The sequence below is a fragment of the Poeciliopsis prolifica genome, unplaced genomic scaffold (genome assembly GCF_027474105.1).
Source record: "Poeciliopsis prolifica strain line A6 unplaced genomic scaffold, Auburn_PproV2 SCAFFOLD091, whole genome shotgun sequence".
NCBI classification, from domain to species: domain Eukaryota; kingdom Metazoa; phylum Chordata; class Actinopteri; order Cyprinodontiformes; family Poeciliidae; genus Poeciliopsis; species Poeciliopsis prolifica.
Genome location: NW_026562466.1, coordinates 149464 through 166927, shown reverse-complemented (window position 1 = coordinate 166927; position 17464 = coordinate 149464). Strand labels below are relative to the sequence as shown.

Genomic DNA, 17464 nt, shown 5'->3' with positions numbered 1-17464 from the left:
TTTCCTTTTCTTCAAACTTCTCTTTACTCTGTAGTTTATAGACACTCCACACTTGATGCAACTTAAGATGTTTCTTCTGACCAAAGCAGTTCCAGAGCTAATCATGAAAATAGTCTCTTTTTAAAACAAATATTGATTTCTCATCAGATTAAACAATCCCAGTTGCTGTTTGTGACTTTTCCCTCCAACCTGATGTCCTAATTTCAACCAATTTAACTTTATGAAGGCTGTTAAACAGCAGTTTTAAAAACACTGTTTAAGAGTTGAACTCACTCGCTGGGATATGAAGAGTTTAGAAATGGAGTTACATGTTTATAAACTTAGAAATTTGGCTTAAAGTAGTGATCATGACTCTTATTAAGATGATTAAAATATGAACTAAATTGTGAGTTTTAAGTTTTGCTCTTTGATAATTTTTTTTTCATTTAACCCAAAAGTTGTTTTTTTTTCTTTGTTTTCATCAGTGGAAACACAACATATTTTTTAGTACTGAAATAATCCCCATTTTAAAAAATGCTTATCGTTTTGAGTTTTTTTTTTTTTTTAAAGAACCTGTTTATTGATACACTTCAAAATACCATATCTGAATATAGATAATAAAATATTAAGCACTACAATAAAAGCAAATTCCACTAATTTTTCCAGTCATTTTATTTTTTCTTCGCCTGAAGAAATTAGTTTGTATTTTTATTTTATTCTGCGTGTGGTCACTCACTACTGCCCGATTCAAATCTTCTCCCTGTCCACTTCTGAACACATGAACTCTTTCGGTAAAGTTCATTCTGCTCTTCTGCCCTGATTTTATATTTTATTTCCGTGTGCAATGTCAGGAACCCATGTTCTGCCACGTCCACATTCTCCGTGGTCAAACATAGGACACATTTTTCGCCTGTGATTCTGTGTTGAGGTGTGAGTGTCATCTTTTATTTTCCCAGTGTTTTTTTTCCTCTTCTGTCAGTATTTTTCTTTCTCTTCGGCTTGTAATTAAGTATATTTTTCTCACTAATATATACTTTACAAAAAGAATAGACCTGCGTGAAGTACCGTGTGCACTTGGTTGCTCTTGTTTATTTCTTTCCTTTCTGCATTAATGTGGGTTAGGAATAGTGTGTCAGAGTCCATTATTTTCAAATTGTTTGGACTTTTTTTTAATGGTTTGATGTAAGCAGCATTTTTTGTAAATATGTGAAACATTACAGGTCATGCAGTGATGTAACATTTTGAATAATGTTGCACAGATGTTTAAGATATTAAAAACATGTTCACTCTTACTTGAATGTTGTGGTTTTTATTGGATTCTTTTGCAGCCGAATAAAACGCGTTTTTTTGTTTTACACTGCCCTCTAGTGGGTAAAAAAGAAAGCACGTCCAACTGAGCGGCAGATATTTACCTCAGCAAAACGAGTTGGATGGATTTAAACTTTAAAGTTTTCAAGTAAAGGTAAGCTTTTTAAACCTAATAGCAACAGTTTGCGGCAGCATCAAGATGTGTATGTTCGTTTTAAAAGCTTTTTGTGATGCTTTGGAGTTTAAACCTGATTGTCTGCAGCAATGCCTCACTGTTAGTTTAAGAAAACAAAGCCTGTCAGTTTAAAGGATCTCGGTTTGTTTATGAACATTTTACAGTATCTAGACAGTATTACCAGTCCATTTAATACAGTTCGCTTATTAAAATCTGCTTTTTTATACTAAATATAGAATAAAGCAGGTTTGATCAATTTAAATTAATGCTGCAGAAAATTTGTTGCTGTAAAAATGTGTAACTTCAGTGTTAAAAATAATGCTGTGTGTGTGTGTGTTTGTGTGTGTGTGTGTGTGTGTGTGTGTGGTGTGTGTGTGTGTGTGTGTGTGTGTGTGTGTGTGTGCGTGCACGCGCGCTCGAGCGTCTCCGCCGTCAGACATGCGCGCCGCGGCACCGTTCGGGCGCACCGGTCTCCTCAGTGGTCCAGGACGATGCGGCTCTTCTGGCTGATGCTCCCCTGACTCCCCCCGCTCTTCCTCCCTACTCCTCCTCTCTGCCGCTTCCTCCTCCTGTTGGGACTCCGATCGGCTGCAGAGCAGCAGGAGGCGCCGCGCACACCGAGCTGCGAGCTCTGCATCGGGACGCAGCGCTGCGGCTCGTCCCGCCTGGACATGGCGCAGATAAGGAAACTCGGCGCTGCTGAGCTCAACTCTAAACTTCATGGAATCATCTAATGACTCCAACCTTTCATAATTTGAGACTGCTCTCCTGTCAGGCTTTTGTTTTCGTTTTGAACGGCCGCTGCAGCAGCAGCCATGGTGGATGCAGCAGAGTGCGGGTGAAGGTGATGTGCCGCTTCAGGCCCCTGAACGAGGCCGAAATCACAAGAGGAGACAAATACATCCCCAAGTTTAAGGAGGACGACACCGTGGTGATAACCGTGAGTCTGACTGCTGAGCTGACGCAGGAAGGAAAGTGCGCAATAGCGTTAGGAATGATGCATAAAAGGGAGAAATGCGCGTTTTTTGCAGAAATGTAGAAATAATTGAATAGTAAACATGCAAATGTGAAGAGAAATCTAATTGAATACAAAGGTAGACTGGATTTCCGGGGATAGCGTTAAAGGTCCACTTTTATACCAGAGGTCCTCAAATTTCATGTATGATTTCAGGAGACTAATTATGAGCAAATATTTTCATTTAAATTTACTTCAAAACAGAAATGAAAAGAAATGTCTCCAGAGGCGGTCCTAGATGATCAGGGGCCCTGATCAATATTGGATTTAGACAAATTCTTTCTTCAAAAATGATTTATTTATATTTATTTTTATAAGAGATTCAATTATTATCATTTAGATAAAATAAAATCTGAAAAAATAGCAAACTGCATAAATATAGCTTCCACTACTGTACACATCTATTTATTTCTCACATTTTTTAATCACAGTTTTTCAATGTTTCATTTTTAAATGAAATGAAATGAAATTCTTTTTTGTTCTTTTCAAATTTAAAGTTGAAATAAAATTATAACTCATTTCTCTCCATATGTTTACAAACAAAAGCATAATCTCTAATGTGATAATTTCTGGGCCTTAATTTTAAATTTGATTTTTTTGCAGTCAAACAAAAGGCCACAGAAACTGGACCAACTCTGTTGCATATTTGATCAAACAGCTTCCTGCCATCAATCAGACGAGCAGCAGCATGCAGATCCAGTTTGTGTCAGGAGTTTCTCTGCTGTATTTTAAGACTGAGTGCTGCTGCAGTTGCCTTTAAATGCTGAGAGGAGCTTTATGCACCAATGAAACGTTTCCCCTGAGATAAAACTGGAGGAATAATGGATGTTCCCTAAAAGTTCATTTGAAATCAATTTTTGGGGACTGTTGCAATTAAAAATCCATGTTTTTTTCAACAATCAGGCAGTATATTAGCTTTTTTTTTTTAGCTTTTTATGTCTAAGATGACTGAACTCATCCCAGAAAACCATTGAATACATAAAAGTTAGTGTTATTAACTCACACACAGATAAGAAACAGATCCTGACTTGTTGTTTTTGATCCGTTTTATTTTGAAACAGGGCAAGCCGTACGTGTTCGACCGCGTTCTGCCGCCAAACACAACACAGGAGCAAGTTTATGAGCAGTGTGCCAAACAGATCGTCAAAGGTAACATGGCTGGAAATATGAATATTTGTGTTTTATTGTCAGTTTCATTTAAAATTCTATTATCTTACCACTCTAATGGTAATGTTTTAATTCTTTCCCAAAAAAACGAAAAGGTACAGCAGAATAATAGGACCACAATCAGAAAATAAAAAAAATAACATTACAAGAACACACTGTAAAAACACAAAGTTTTACCAAGTATTTTTGTTTACTCTCTTGGGGAAACATGTCAGTTCACTTGAAATGACACAAAACTTACTCACAAGAGTTATTTCATTCATAAACCAATATTTTTCCGATGTCCTGTCAGTGGAACTATTACTTTTTATTAATATCAGGGAATTACTGACTTAAAACAAGCTCATATATATTTTGTTACTTGTAAGTTAGTTTGTCTTATTTCAGGTGTACTAATATACATTTGAAATAAGACATTCAAATGTATACAAATTTATTTACTGCAGTCTGCCGTAAATAAATTTCAGTTTTGAGGAATTATGCAAAATTTCAGAATAAATGTTCTAGTTTTATTCCATTCCTCCTCCAAACATCATTTTGAAATTAATTTCTGGATTGTATCATAAAGTTTCCAACATCTTTGTTTTATTTTAGATGTACTGGGTGGATACAACGGGACGATCTTCGCTTACGGACAGACATCTTCTGGAAAGACCCACACCATGGAGGTCAGAGGTCACGCTCAGCTAGTGGCTCAAGCAATGAATCGAGAGTTTTGTTTGAACTGTAATTCACAGAGTGAGGATTAGAGGATTGTGTAACAGAATTGGTTAGAGTTAAAGCAAAAGCAATCTAAAGACAGCCAAGCCTCTGGATAAAATATTTGACCTTCATGGTCAAATATTTTCGTTCTACAGAAAATGATTTTATGAGTATAAATTATTCCAAATGGAGTTATTTAATCCCCAGAAAAAGAAGCCTGAGGCCTCATTTTAATTCTCTGATCTGATGCATATGATGGGATTCTAGGGCCATCGTAGATTAAAAAATAGTACATTTACAAAAACCTAAAAAAAACTGTGAAAAGTAGAACATTTCCTAGAAAAAGCTCAGACATTTTCCAGAAAAAAACAGAAATGTCTGAGTTTGAAAGGTCAAACATTTGCCACAAAGAAACAATGAAATTTTGATATTAGTCTCAGAAATTTACTTTAAAACATTTGGACATGTCTGAGTGTGAGAAGTTGAAAATTTGTTAGAAAATAAAGACATTTTTAATAGTTCCAAAAGTCTCAAAATGTTAGTATTTTCTAGCAAATTTTGAACTTTAATCCAAAAGTTTTGTCTTAAATTTAATCTTCCTTTTAATTTCTATCTCTATTACAACATGGTAGATCTGTGGCCTTTTGTCTTTATTAACTCTTTTGACCAGAGGTTTGTCTGTGAATTCTTACTTATATAACTCAACGTTTGTTTCTTTCAGGGCAAACTGCACGACCCGCAGCTGATGGGAATCATCCCTCGCATCGCGCAGGACATCTTCGACCACATCTACTCCATGGACGAGAACCTGGAGTTTCACATCAAGGTAAAGAGAGCCGCAAGTTCATCTGCACAATCAAAATAAAGTAAAAAAAACTATGCCAAAAGACTTAAAATACATTTACTGCAAGTTTATTAAAAAATAATACATGAGACAAAATGTATGTAAAAAAAAAAAGTTACAATATATCTTAATGATTATTGAATTTGTCTATTTGCAGGTTTCTTATTTTGAAATCTACCTGGATAAAATCAGAGACCTGCTGGACGGTGAGTCTGTTCTCCCACTTCCACGTTTTGACCTTCAGGAAACCACATTTTGCTGAGGATCTTTCTTAATTCTAGCACCAGCTGAGTTTTGAGATCTTTGTCTTGCTTTCAGTGTCGAAGACGAACCTCGCTGTGCATGAAGACAAGAACAGGGTGCCCTATGTGAAGGTCAGTAAGACGAGTTTCAACTTCTTCAATGAGGGTTAGATCTGGTTTGACACAACATATTTTCGATGTTTTTATTTGTAAATGATGTTGTTCCAGCTGTAACGGCCTGCTCTCTGTTTCAGGGCTGCACTGAGCGCTTTGTGTCCAGTCCTGAGGAAGTGATGGACGTCATCGACGAGGGAAAGGCCAATCGGCACGTGGCAGTGACAAGTACGTAAACATATTCATTTGTTTATCACATTTATTCAATTATAACTTGTTACAAAAACAAAAAACATGTAGAACAAGTCTAAGACATGTTTTGTGCCTGCTGCAGATTTACCATTTTTTGTTTTATACTGAAGTCTTGTTCTGCAACCACAACCATTAACTTTTTGAGCTGTTTTTTGAGCATGCCTTTATTGATAATTTTGACAAATAACTCATTTTCTCTCAGTTTGAGCTGCTATACTGTGGATATTCTGTGGCAAACTGAAATTTCACATTAAAAAGTACAAAAATAACCCTGAACTACCTACTTTTGGCCAGTAGGGGACAGTAACCCTGAGAACATTTAAAATGCAAAAAGAGATTTTTTTTTTGCAAAAAAATATTTGGTTAAAAATTATATTTCCATAAAGACATCAAAAGTATTGTTCAAAAACAGATTTTTGCTGGTAAAATATTTCCTGTTAGGGTTTATTTTTCCTACTAAATATCTTTATTATGTTGTTGGATGGATTAAAATCAGACGATTTCTTGGGAAATTGAGTTTTTCTCACCAAAAAACACAATCTGGTAAAATGATTATATGTGCAACTGCTGCAGAAAATCGATTAAAACAACATTTGATTGACTTTTTTATCTTCTGTCATCATTGCCTATGGGCGTTGGCTTATTTAAAAGGGACTTCCTTTACATAAAATGAGCAGAAGATGATTTATGACTGATATATATTTTTTAATGAATGATTTTTCTGTTTTCTGCTGCAGACATGAATGAGCACAGCTCTCGCAGCCACAGCATCTTTCTGATCAACATCAAGCAGGAAAACGTGGAAACGGAGAAGAACTGTCAGGGAAGCTTTACCTGGTGGATCTGGCCGGCAGCGAGAAGGTCAGTCTGAGATTAATGAGGTCGCATTCCTCTGCTGAGCTGTGAGATTCATAAAGTCCGATTGTTTGACAGGTCAGCAAGACCGGAGCAGAGGGGGCGGTGCTGGACGAGGCAAAAAACATCAACAAATCTCTGTCGGCGTTGGGGAACGTCATCTCGGCTCTGGCTGAGGGAACGGTGAGTTGGTTCTCCCTGAGGTTCTGATGGAGCGAGTTGGAGATGGTTGATCTGATCCCGGTTCCCCCAGAAAACCCACGTGCCGTACAGAGACAGCAAGATGACCCGGATCCTGCAGGACTCCCTGGGAGGAAACTGCCGCACCACCATCATCATCTGCTGCGCCGTCCGTCTACAACGAGGCCGAGACCAAGTCCACGCTCATGTTTGGACAGAGGTACTCCTGGCTTCTTCTCTGGAGCGACAGCTAAAGGAAACACATTCACGTTTTGGATCTCGGCTGCTTCTAAGAACAGTCCAAACGCTGCGAAAAACTAAATGTTAATGTTATTTTGTTGTTGTTTTCTTTGGGTTACGAAAACGAGTCATGCTAAAAACCTCCAGAATGTAACGTCACAAATTAGCAAACAGTTACCTAGCAACCCCAGTGGAACTTCGCCTGTTACCTAGCAACCCAAGCTGAGCTTCAGTATGTTTGATACAATGGCTGCTGGAAAAGACAAGTGTTTTGTGGTTGTCTTACCATCCAGAAACCATTCGCTGCATTCTTGTTGCTTGTGCTGGAGGCTCTTCTTGACTTGTTGTCTGGAGGCCGACAAATATCATTTCAGGGGCCTCAAATGGCCCTCAGGCCGCAGTTTGGACACCCCATCTGTAGATGTTGATTTGAAGTAAAGTTGGGGAATTTAAAAGTGATGCTCCCTTTTTTTATTGTGTCCTCTCTCTGCAATGAATTGAGAGTGTAATCAGCTCCACATCATGATACTGCCACCACCATGCGTGTCAGATGTCATGTATGTTCGCCTGCAGTGTTTCAGATCTTTGGGTCGTGTGCAGGTGAAAGTTGATGTCAGTTCTGCAAACTAAGGTGTTCAAAGTGAGGGACGCGGCCATTTACGGCCCGAGGACTGATTTAGTGCAGGACTCAAAACACTAAAAGAAAATAAATCAGGACAAAACTACAACTTTTAAATGAAAATCAACTTCAAAAATGTTAGATGAAACACACAGTGATCATCTGTTTCAAACATGCACTCATTGTCTTTTACTCAAAAGTTCACATTTGTGAACTAAACTCTGCTTTTAGTTGCTGGATTCAAGCTTCCAGGACATTTTATTTTTATTATCAAGAGCAGATAAATACTTTTTCAGTTTTTTTCAATTGACAAAAAATCCTACAAAAAAACCTCTGGGTAATTTTACTTTTTAAATTAAAATATTTATGCTTTGTTTATTGTTGAGTATATAAAAATCACAACAAATTTTGTGATTTTATTTGTTAAAAATGCCTCTTTTTTTTTTGCTTGCAGTTATTTTTGAGCTGATGATTTTGTCCCAAATACATTTGAACCCTCCTGATGTGCAGATGTTGTGATGGACTGATGGTGGCCATCTTGTCTGGTTCAGGGCGAAGACCATCAAGAACACGGTGTGTGTGAACCTGGAGCTGACCGCAGAGGAGTGGAAGAAGAAATATGAGAAGGAGAAAGAGAAGAACAAGAGCCTGAAGAGCGCCATCCAGAGGCTGGAGGCTGAACTGAACCGCTGGAGGAACGGTAAGCTGGAAAACGTTGCAATCTGCTGAGTCTGCATTGTGTCCCCATCCTCACTCTTCCTCATCCGCTGTTGGTTAGTAACCACAGAGACTCCTCCTCTGTAGCCATTGTTCTTTAAATCTTGCTGAGTTTCCTTGTTGATGATGGAAAATGTTCCTAAGCATTAAATCAACCCGCCCTCTAAAGCTTTCAGATATGCAAAGCAACACACACACACACACGCACGCACGCACGCACACACACACGCACACACATTCATTATGCTGATGCAGTGTTTCTGCAGTGAGGGTCTTTGCTCTTCATCACCTCCTGTCTACCATCACTGCTGATGTGAAGCAATGGTCGACATTCAGTTCTGTTAAATCTGCTAGTTCTGCTTAAAATAAAACAGAAAGTTTTACTTCTTGTTTAATTTTAAGATCTCGACAGCAAAATCGATTCCAAGTGTTTCCTCATTTTCAGTAAATTTTGTATTTCAATCTGGTTTTAAGTGTTTTTAATTCCTGCTTTTTAACAACAATCTTATTGTTTGTCTCAAATTTCTCTTAGTGGAAAGTTTTCTGCTTATAAAACAGAAAATAAAAGAAAAATGTTGAGAAAGCATGAAGATCTGCACTTAAAAGATGCTTATTTAACAGAATATTATTATATTTACAGGGGAGAACGTTCCTGAGGAGGAGCGTCTGAGCTCCAAAGACCAGAGGAGCATCGAGCAATACGACAACACTCCCATCATCGACAATCTGCCACCAGGAGGGGGCGACGTCTCCAACGAAGAGAGGAAAACGTTTGAGGAGGACATCAGGAACCTGTACAAGCAGCTTGATGACAAGGTGAGGCTGACAAAGAAGAAGAAATTTATCATAGATGTAGATTATTTTACTGTTTCCTTTCTGCAGGACGATGAGATCAACCAACACAGCCAACTGGCTGAGAAGCTTAAAGAGCAAATGTTGGACCAAGAAGAGGTTGGTTTCACTTTCTTGTCATTTATAATAAATAGTAAAATAAACTGGTCAGCCATGATGAAAAAATCTCACTGAAACATCATTGTCATCCCTAAAAAATATATCATTATGGAAGTGTGCACAAACTTTTGCAGTTTTTTAATGTGATAAATATTTTGGTGTTTAGTTGAACTATAAGACAAAGTTCTCTGTTTTGCTCATGGTTTGTTCTTTAACTTGTAAATCTTGTAAATCCAAATTTGATAAAGTCCTGAAGGAGTTAAAACTTAATATATACTTATTTTTCTTTTCCTGTTTTTCCGTGACAGCTGCTGGCATCTACACGGCGGGATTATGAGAAGATCCAGGAGGAGCTGTGCCGGCTCCAGACGGAGAACGATCTGGCCAAGGAGGAGGTGAAGGAGGTGCTGCAGGCACTGGAGGAGCTGGCCGTCAACTACGACCAGAAGAGCCAGGAGGTGGAGGAGCGCGAGGCGGCCAACCAGCAGCTGATGGAGGAGCTGCAGCAGAAAACCGTGAGTTCACCTTCCCAAATCCAGCGTCCAGTTTGTCGGATCAGAGGAAAAGACGCTGTTGGTGTCGGCAGGCTCTGCTGTCGATGGTGCAGCGGGAGCTGAGTCAGCTGGAGGAGCTGAATGGCCTGCAGAGGAAGAGAGCCGCCGAGGTGCTCAACCTGCTGCTGCGAGACCTGAGCGACATCGGCGCCATCATTGGCACTGGCGACGCCAAGGCCGCCTCGGTGAGCACTTAAAACTAGATAGAAATGCTTGGTAAAATTTTGTGATTCTGCATTTAAGACCGACTTTGTAACCGTCTGTATGTGACTCTGAAGGTCCACCCAGATTTCAGGCCTGATTTTTAATTTCTTTGTTGCCAGTTTTGTTTCTGTTCAGCTGGAGAAAGTTGATTTGTTCTAAGCTTCTACGTAGATCTGTGTAGCAAATGGTAACGATCTGACCTATTGGCTCAGAATGCGGACGCGAAGGGGAACGGCTCGGCGGTGGAGGAGGAGTTCACCGTCGCTCGCCTCTACATCAGCAAGATGAAGGAGGTCAAGTCTCTGGTGAACCGCAGCAAGCAGCTGGAGAGCGCGCAGGCCGACGCCCACTGCAAGATCCAGGCCAACGAGAAGGAGCTGGCGTCCTGTCAGCTGCTCATCTCACAGGTGAACTGTGCAAAAGTCTTCAGCCACCTTTCTTCATTCACAGTTTGAGGGTTTTTTTACCTGTTGCCTTCATTCGTCCAGCACCAGGCCAAGATCAAGTCTCTGACCGACTACATGCAGAACATGGAGCAGAAGAAGAGGCAGCTGGAGGAGAGTCAGGACGCGCTGACCGAGGAGATCGCCAAGCTGCAGGCGCACGGTCAGCACCCAACACTTCCTCTGCAGAGCAAGAAGAACATATCTCTCTAACTTTTACATCACATCATATCCATAGTCTTTACTATTTATCTTTTGGGTTTAATACACCAGAAGTCTACAAACTGATATTTTTGTGCATTTTTCTTTGCAAAGTAATCACATTGCTTTACTGCAAAAACACAAAAAACTAACTTACAGGTATATTTTCAGCAAATTATAGGAGCTTTTTTTGAGTCGATATACATTTCAAAAGTACAAGACATTTTTTCTGTTTTAAATTAATAAAATCTACCAGTTATTACTTTTTAATCTATCTTCAAGAATTAGTGACTTAAAACAAGTCTCTATGTTAATATGTTAATTTTCTGCAGGTTACAACTAAAATGCATTGATTTTTTTCTTACATTTTGTTCTCTTAAATGTCATATTTGGTTTAATTTTTAAGAGAGAAATTCTTAAAAATTAAAAGTATTTTATTGATTCTTGTTTCCTCCAGACCAGGCGGCGATTGTTTATCCATGATAGTGGATCTTGTCTACTTTTGTGCACGTTTATGTATTTTTGGCATTGTCTTAGACTTATGATTGGTTGACTAAATCTAAAGATTACTTCTCATTAGAGAAACGACATGATGTGTCAAAGGAGGACCTCAACGGGTTGGATGGAGACGAGGACGTGAAGGTGATGACAGAGTCACCGCCAGATGTTTACATGTTTTATTTTTATTGGTGTCTATATTTTGATGTGTATTTTTGCGTCCAGCTCCAGAAAAGCGTGGAGGAGCATCTGGAGAGCCACAGGGAGGCTCATCAGAAGCAGCTCAGCCGCCTGCGGGACGAGATCGAAGACAAGCAGAGGATGCTGGACGAGCTGACAGAGTGAGGAAAAACCAAAACATTTATTTCTACGCTTCAAACTGCCTTCAAAGACGGATTGATGAGGAGACACAGCAGGAAATGTTTAAGCTTTTCAAGCCCAATGCAGAAAAGGAAAAAGATTTAACAGCATCAAAACACACTTTTAAGACTTTTTAAAGTCTGAACATTTAATGAGACGCATCTATTATTAATACCTGAACCACAGCATGATTCAACAGATACAAGCATTCCCTCATGATTTGGGCCGTTCAGCTGCACTAATTAGTCCAAACTCCCTTATTTACTGTTTTTATTGACTGATTAAAATTATGCCATGTTTTTCTTCCAGTCTAAACCAGGGTTTGTTACTGGAGCAGGAGAGACTCGCGTCTGACTATGAGAAACTGAAGGCTGAGGACCAGGAGAAGGAGTCAAAGCTGCAGAACCTCATGTAGGAACCATTTTATATCACCCTGTGTGAATATTTAGCAACATAAAGATTCATTCTTTAAGGTTTGTCCTGTTTTTCTTCGCCTAGTCTGTTGAATGAACACAGAGAGCAGGCCAGAGACGACCTGAAGGGGCTGGAGGAGACGGTGGTGGGTGAATGGTTCTAATGAAGCTCTACAGACTTAATCAAAATTGTTTTAAGTTAATTTAATTCCTCAGAAATACATAATTATGACAATGTGAAACAAAGTTTTTGACTATTTTACTTTGTTTATGTCTCTGGTAAATCCTCTAAACCACATATATCAAACTCAATGTTATTTTAGACTCCAGACAGATAAATAGGACAGTTTTACCCTTAAATGATATTTTATCAATCAAATCAGAGCTGCTTTATTTGTTTCCTGCCAAATTTGCTACATACCGATCAAATTTTCCTTCAGAAATTCACGCTTGATCAGTAGTGTTTTGCACTAATAGAGAATTCTGAGTTTATTGCAAATGTTCCACAAAAACTTTGAGTTAAAGTGACGCTGACTCCCACCTGCAGGTGGGAATGTTTCTTACGTCTGCAACACTGATGCCTCAACCTTATGTGATCAATATGGAGAGTAACAAAAGTTAAATAAATTTATTATTCATAAGTGGTAATTTTGCTAGATTTCTTTGTAATATTTCTACATTAACTACACAAAAGTTGTGATTTTATTGCATTTTTGATTGTCTTGTTTATTTATTTTTTTGTTACACACTTTGGATTATTAATTGAGTCAGAAAATTGATATTTTCTCCATTTTCAGGCCAAAGAACTGCAGACTTTGCACAACCTACGCAAACTGTTTGTTCAGGATCTCACAGCTCGAGTTAAGAAGGTAAATCTTAAAATCGCTGCTTCACTGCGATGCGTTGCTCTGATTCTCTGACCTGCTGCTTTGGTTTCCAGAGTGCAGAACTGGACTGTGAGGAGGGTCTTGGGAACGTCGCTCAGAAACAAAAAATCTCTTTCTTGGAAAACAATTTGGACCAACTCACCAAGGTCCACAAGCAGGTAAATTGGAACACGTTCATAATTCATGCTAATGGTTGAATTGAGCGGTCTGGGCGTCCTGTTTGAGCCTCCAGTGGTTTTTGGGGCTCCGAGATTGATTTAGTGGTTTCTGGTTTTCTCTTCAGCTGGTGCGAGACAACGCAGACCTTCGCTGTGAGCTGCCCAAGTTGGAGAAGCGTCTGGGCCACAGCAGAGCGAGTCAAAGCTCTGGAGAACGCCCTGAAGGAGGCTAAGGAGAACGCCATGAGGGACCGCAAGCGCTACCAGAAAGAGGTGGACCGCATCAAAGAGGCTGTCCGAGCCAAGAACATGGCCAGGAGGGGCTATTCTGCTCAGATCGGTGATTTATTTACAGATGAACTGATACTGAATTTTATGTAACTTATGAATTTCTGCAAGCACAAGTTAACTTGTGGGTAGTCTTCTCAGCTCTGAATCAGAGCTGAGAAGTTAGTTTACAGGACATTTCTCATTTAAAGGCTTCTTCTGCAGAATTATGAATAAATAAACCAGAATGCGTCTTTGTTTTTTACTTTGCTTTGGAAAAAAATGCAACCCCAGTCACTGAACAAGGTTAATTTCTTCTGGGTTTCAGCGAAGCCCATCAGGCCGGGCCACCATCCAGTATCATCTCCCATCATCAGCACCACCAGAACTGGAGGAATCTACACTCACAACTGAAACATTAACAGCAAGTAAACCTGTGAGGGATCAGCACATTATGTTCATGCTGCAGAGAAATTCTGAAGGGCCTTTTATTGTCTTTTTTACCACTTTTGCTCATGATAGTGAATTTTTGATCATTAAAATTAAAGACACAACAACAAAGTCTCCAGCTCAAAGTTGGTGGCAGACATGTTATGATATGTAATCAAAAATCTTTTGCAGAAATAACAAAATCTTGTGTTTTATTTATGAAATCACCCTGTGTTTCAGATTGTATCACTTTGCCGCATGTTGACAACCAATCTCACCTGGATTCACAAGCCACGCCCCTTTCCTTGGAGCACCAATGGGAGGCTTTCAAGACACAAAGAATGTCTGACGTTTTCCGTGATCCAACACCAGATTCTTCACACGCAGTGATTAGTGTAGGAAGACATATTTGAAATTATGCAACAAAGTTATTTTTAAAGTCAAAATAAACCTGCTCCATGTTTTTCTAAGAATATTTTGCTGTTTAAACCAGAATGCAGAACTGATATTTCAGGCCAAATAAATGTAATTTGAGTTGTTCTACATTAAACCCACAGTCAGTTTCTTAATCTGTGGCAAATACCATCTGGGACCTGATTGTTATCCTGACCATAGGGGTCCAATTTGAAGTGCTATTATTTATTATTTACCATTTTGTGAAATATGCATTTTCATGTCAGTCAGGTAATTATAAACCCTGTATTGTTAATTAGTACATCATACATATAGCATATATGATGCAGTTTTTTCCTATTTCTTTCTTTAATGACACACTTCCACCCCTCCTAGATGAATTAGATGAATCAGTTCATTTCTACAGCAGGTAGAGAAAAGAGAGAACCAGCAGGACACTGACCATCCAATCAGATGTTCTCCTGACTGAAAGTGGGATAATATCTCTTCTCTGCGGTAGGTTGGGTTTTTAAAGCTCTTCTTAACCTCTTAAAATATCCTGATTAAACAAATGAATCAAATCTACTTTAGAATATTTTATCTCCAAGTTTCTGAAAACATGATCAATGGCACTTTGATCAGAAAAACAACATATTTCTGTCCATGAATGTACAAAAACAACAACCAAATAACAAATGTAATAGCATGGATGAGAGCTTGTAACAAAGTCACAAAACAAAAGATTTGCCTCATTGTTCTAATGGATGTTATTGGTTTAATTAACTGACTCCTTTATTTTCCTGACAGATGTATAATTTGTCTGAATAAACCTGCAAATAAACATATTTAACGTCATTTATTTTTGTCAAAATCAGAGCTATTTCCATTTTCTGACTTTATCATGTTTCTCATTGTGGGCGGGGCTTGAGGACGCAGCAGCTGTGTTCAATTCTCCGCTGAAGTTTGCAGCAACAATCAGCGATGGGAAAACCTCGAGGTTGAAGTTCTGCAGTCAAATAAACCCAAATGTTTCATTTTGTTTTATAGAAATTAATTGATGGGCCAAATGGGAAAGACTCAGGGGTCTCATAATAATAATGTATGGCCTGTCCATCACAAGTGCAGATGCAAATTTTTTATTTTTAGAAATTTACATCCATCCAATTTCTTACACCCTGCTGACCTCCCTAGTGGGGTCAGGAGGTGCTGGTGCCTATCTCCAGCTAACGTTCCGGGTGAGAGGCGGGGTCACCTGGACAGGTCGCAACACAGAGACAAACAACCATGCAGACACACACACTCACACCTAGGGAGAATTTGGAGAGACCAATTTACCTGACAGTCTTGTATTTGGACTGTGGGAGGAAGCCGGAGTACCCGGAGAGAACCCACGCATGCACAGGAAAACATGCAAACTGTGCAGAAAGACCCCGGGAATCAAACCCAGGACCTTCTTGTTGCAAGGCAACAATACTACCAACTGCAACCATTGTGCAGCCCAGTAGAAATTTACAAAAGATGCTAAATATTTGTCTTTTTATAACCAATCTTTTGTAGTAAGTAGAGACTTTTCCTGGAAAACAAACTTTGCTGAGCCTAAATCAGCTTTTAACTGAATACATTTGTTCAGTTAAGCCAAAAATAATTTAAAAACCTGAACAAATGAAAATAAGCCCAACACAGATTTGTTTCTGTACTCGATGTATCAAAGAAAAGTTGCAAAGTTTGCATCTATAGGCCAACTATTTTGAAATGTCTTATATTTGAGTCTGTGTTTCTGTCCATCCGTCTGTCCATCCATCCATCTATCCATCCATCCATCCATCCATCCATCCATCCATCCATCCATCCATTTTCTTCGTGTCGGGCGTAGCAGCTTCAGAAGGGAGGCCCAGACTTCTCTCTCCCCAACCACTTCTTCCAGCTCTTCCGGGGGATTCCCAAGGCGTTCCGAGGCCAGCCTGGAGACATAGTCCCTCCAGCATGTCCTGGGAGGATGTCCAGGGAGGCATCCAGGGGGCATCCTGGCCAGGTGCCCCTCAACTGGCTCCTCTCGAAGTGAAGGAGCAGCAGCTCTAGTCTGGGTCCCTCCCGGGTGACCGAGCTTCTCGCCCTATCTCTAAGGCAGAGCCCAGCCACCCTATGGAGGGAACCCATTTCGGCCGCTTGTATCCGAGATCTTGTTCTTTCGGTCATTACCCAAAGCTCGTGACCATAGATTAGGGTAGGAACATAGACCGATCGATAAATTGAGAGCTTTGCTTTTTGGCTCAGCTCCCTCTTCACCACGATGGACTGGTACAGCCCCGCTTCACATCAGACGCCGCGCCGATCCACTTGTTGATCTCCCGCTCCCTTCTACCCTCATTCGTGAACAAGATCCCGAGATACTTGAACTCCTCCACTTAGGGCTGGACACCCTCCCCGACCCGGAGATGATGTGTCACCAGACCGTGGCCTCGGATTTGGTGGCACTGATCCTCATCCCAGCCGCTTCACACTCGGCTGCGAAGTGTTCCAGCGAGAACTGCAGGTCATGACCTGATGAAGCCAACAGGACCACATCATCCGCAAAAATCACAAATGCGATCCTGAGGCCACCAAAACGGATCCCCTCAACACTCTGGCTGCACCTAGAAATTCTGTCCATGAAAGTATTTAACAGAATCGGGTAAAAAGGGCAGCCTTGGCGGAGTCCAACCCTCACCGGAAACGAGCCCGACTTAGTGCCGCCAATGCGGACCAGACTATTCTGCCCACCAGCCCACAGACTTGATGGCTGTTTTCTCTCAAAGTTTGAATATGAAATTTTGTGGTCTTTCTTACCATCTCTCTCTGCAAATCTGGAGTCTGTATGTTAGAAGTCTAGCCTTTCAGAACAGTTCCCTCAAGTTCATCGTTTTCATCTAGTCTTCTAAAAATGACTCTCCTCTTCTTAAAATCCACAGAAATCTCAATATCTTCTGGAACAACAAATGTTACAGGTTCCGACCTCATTAAACTGGAAAATATTTTGCAACAAATAATTCCAACGCTGATTCCAGCTGCAAAGATAAAACCTTCTTCTCTTGAGAAAATCATCTTTTCCATTTCAGACCGAACTGAGATTTCAACTGAAGGCTTAACTTCTAGAAGCCCATAAGGGCTTTGATGATGTCATAGGCCTTCTGTAGCTCTGAGGTCCGTGATGTCATCTGTGTGTCATCAAGCTCTCATCCTGCTGAATGTTGGCAATGGAAACAAGATCAGTTCAGCATGACGATCCGTTTTTAGATTTAACAAATTTTTATCATGGTT

General features: G+C 39.8%; 1 protein-coding gene across 1 annotated transcript; it reads left to right on the top strand.

Annotated features, from left to right (window-relative positions):
- Positions 1-1993: 1993 nt before the first annotated feature.
- LOC129353473 (kinesin heavy chain-like) lies at positions 1994-15022 on the top strand. Its single transcript, XM_055022820.1, is given in 30 exon segments — positions 1994-2296; positions 2299-2402; positions 3539-3626; positions 4239-4312; positions 5068-5172; positions 5348-5396; positions 5509-5564; positions 5687-5774; positions 6536-6610; positions 6613-6659; positions 6732-6836; positions 6907-6998; positions 7000-7053; positions 8244-8392; positions 9050-9225; positions 9292-9360; positions 9669-9875; positions 9947-10099; positions 10331-10525; positions 10607-10724; positions 11343-11404; positions 11486-11601; positions 11930-12031; positions 12119-12179; positions 12831-12902; positions 12974-13078; positions 13204-13259; positions 13261-13418; positions 13674-13781; positions 14015-15022. Coding segments are annotated over 29 exon segments (2841 nt in total). The 5' UTR covers positions 1994-2277; the 3' UTR covers positions 13760-13781; positions 14015-15022.
- Positions 15023-17464: the final 2442 nt, after the last annotated feature.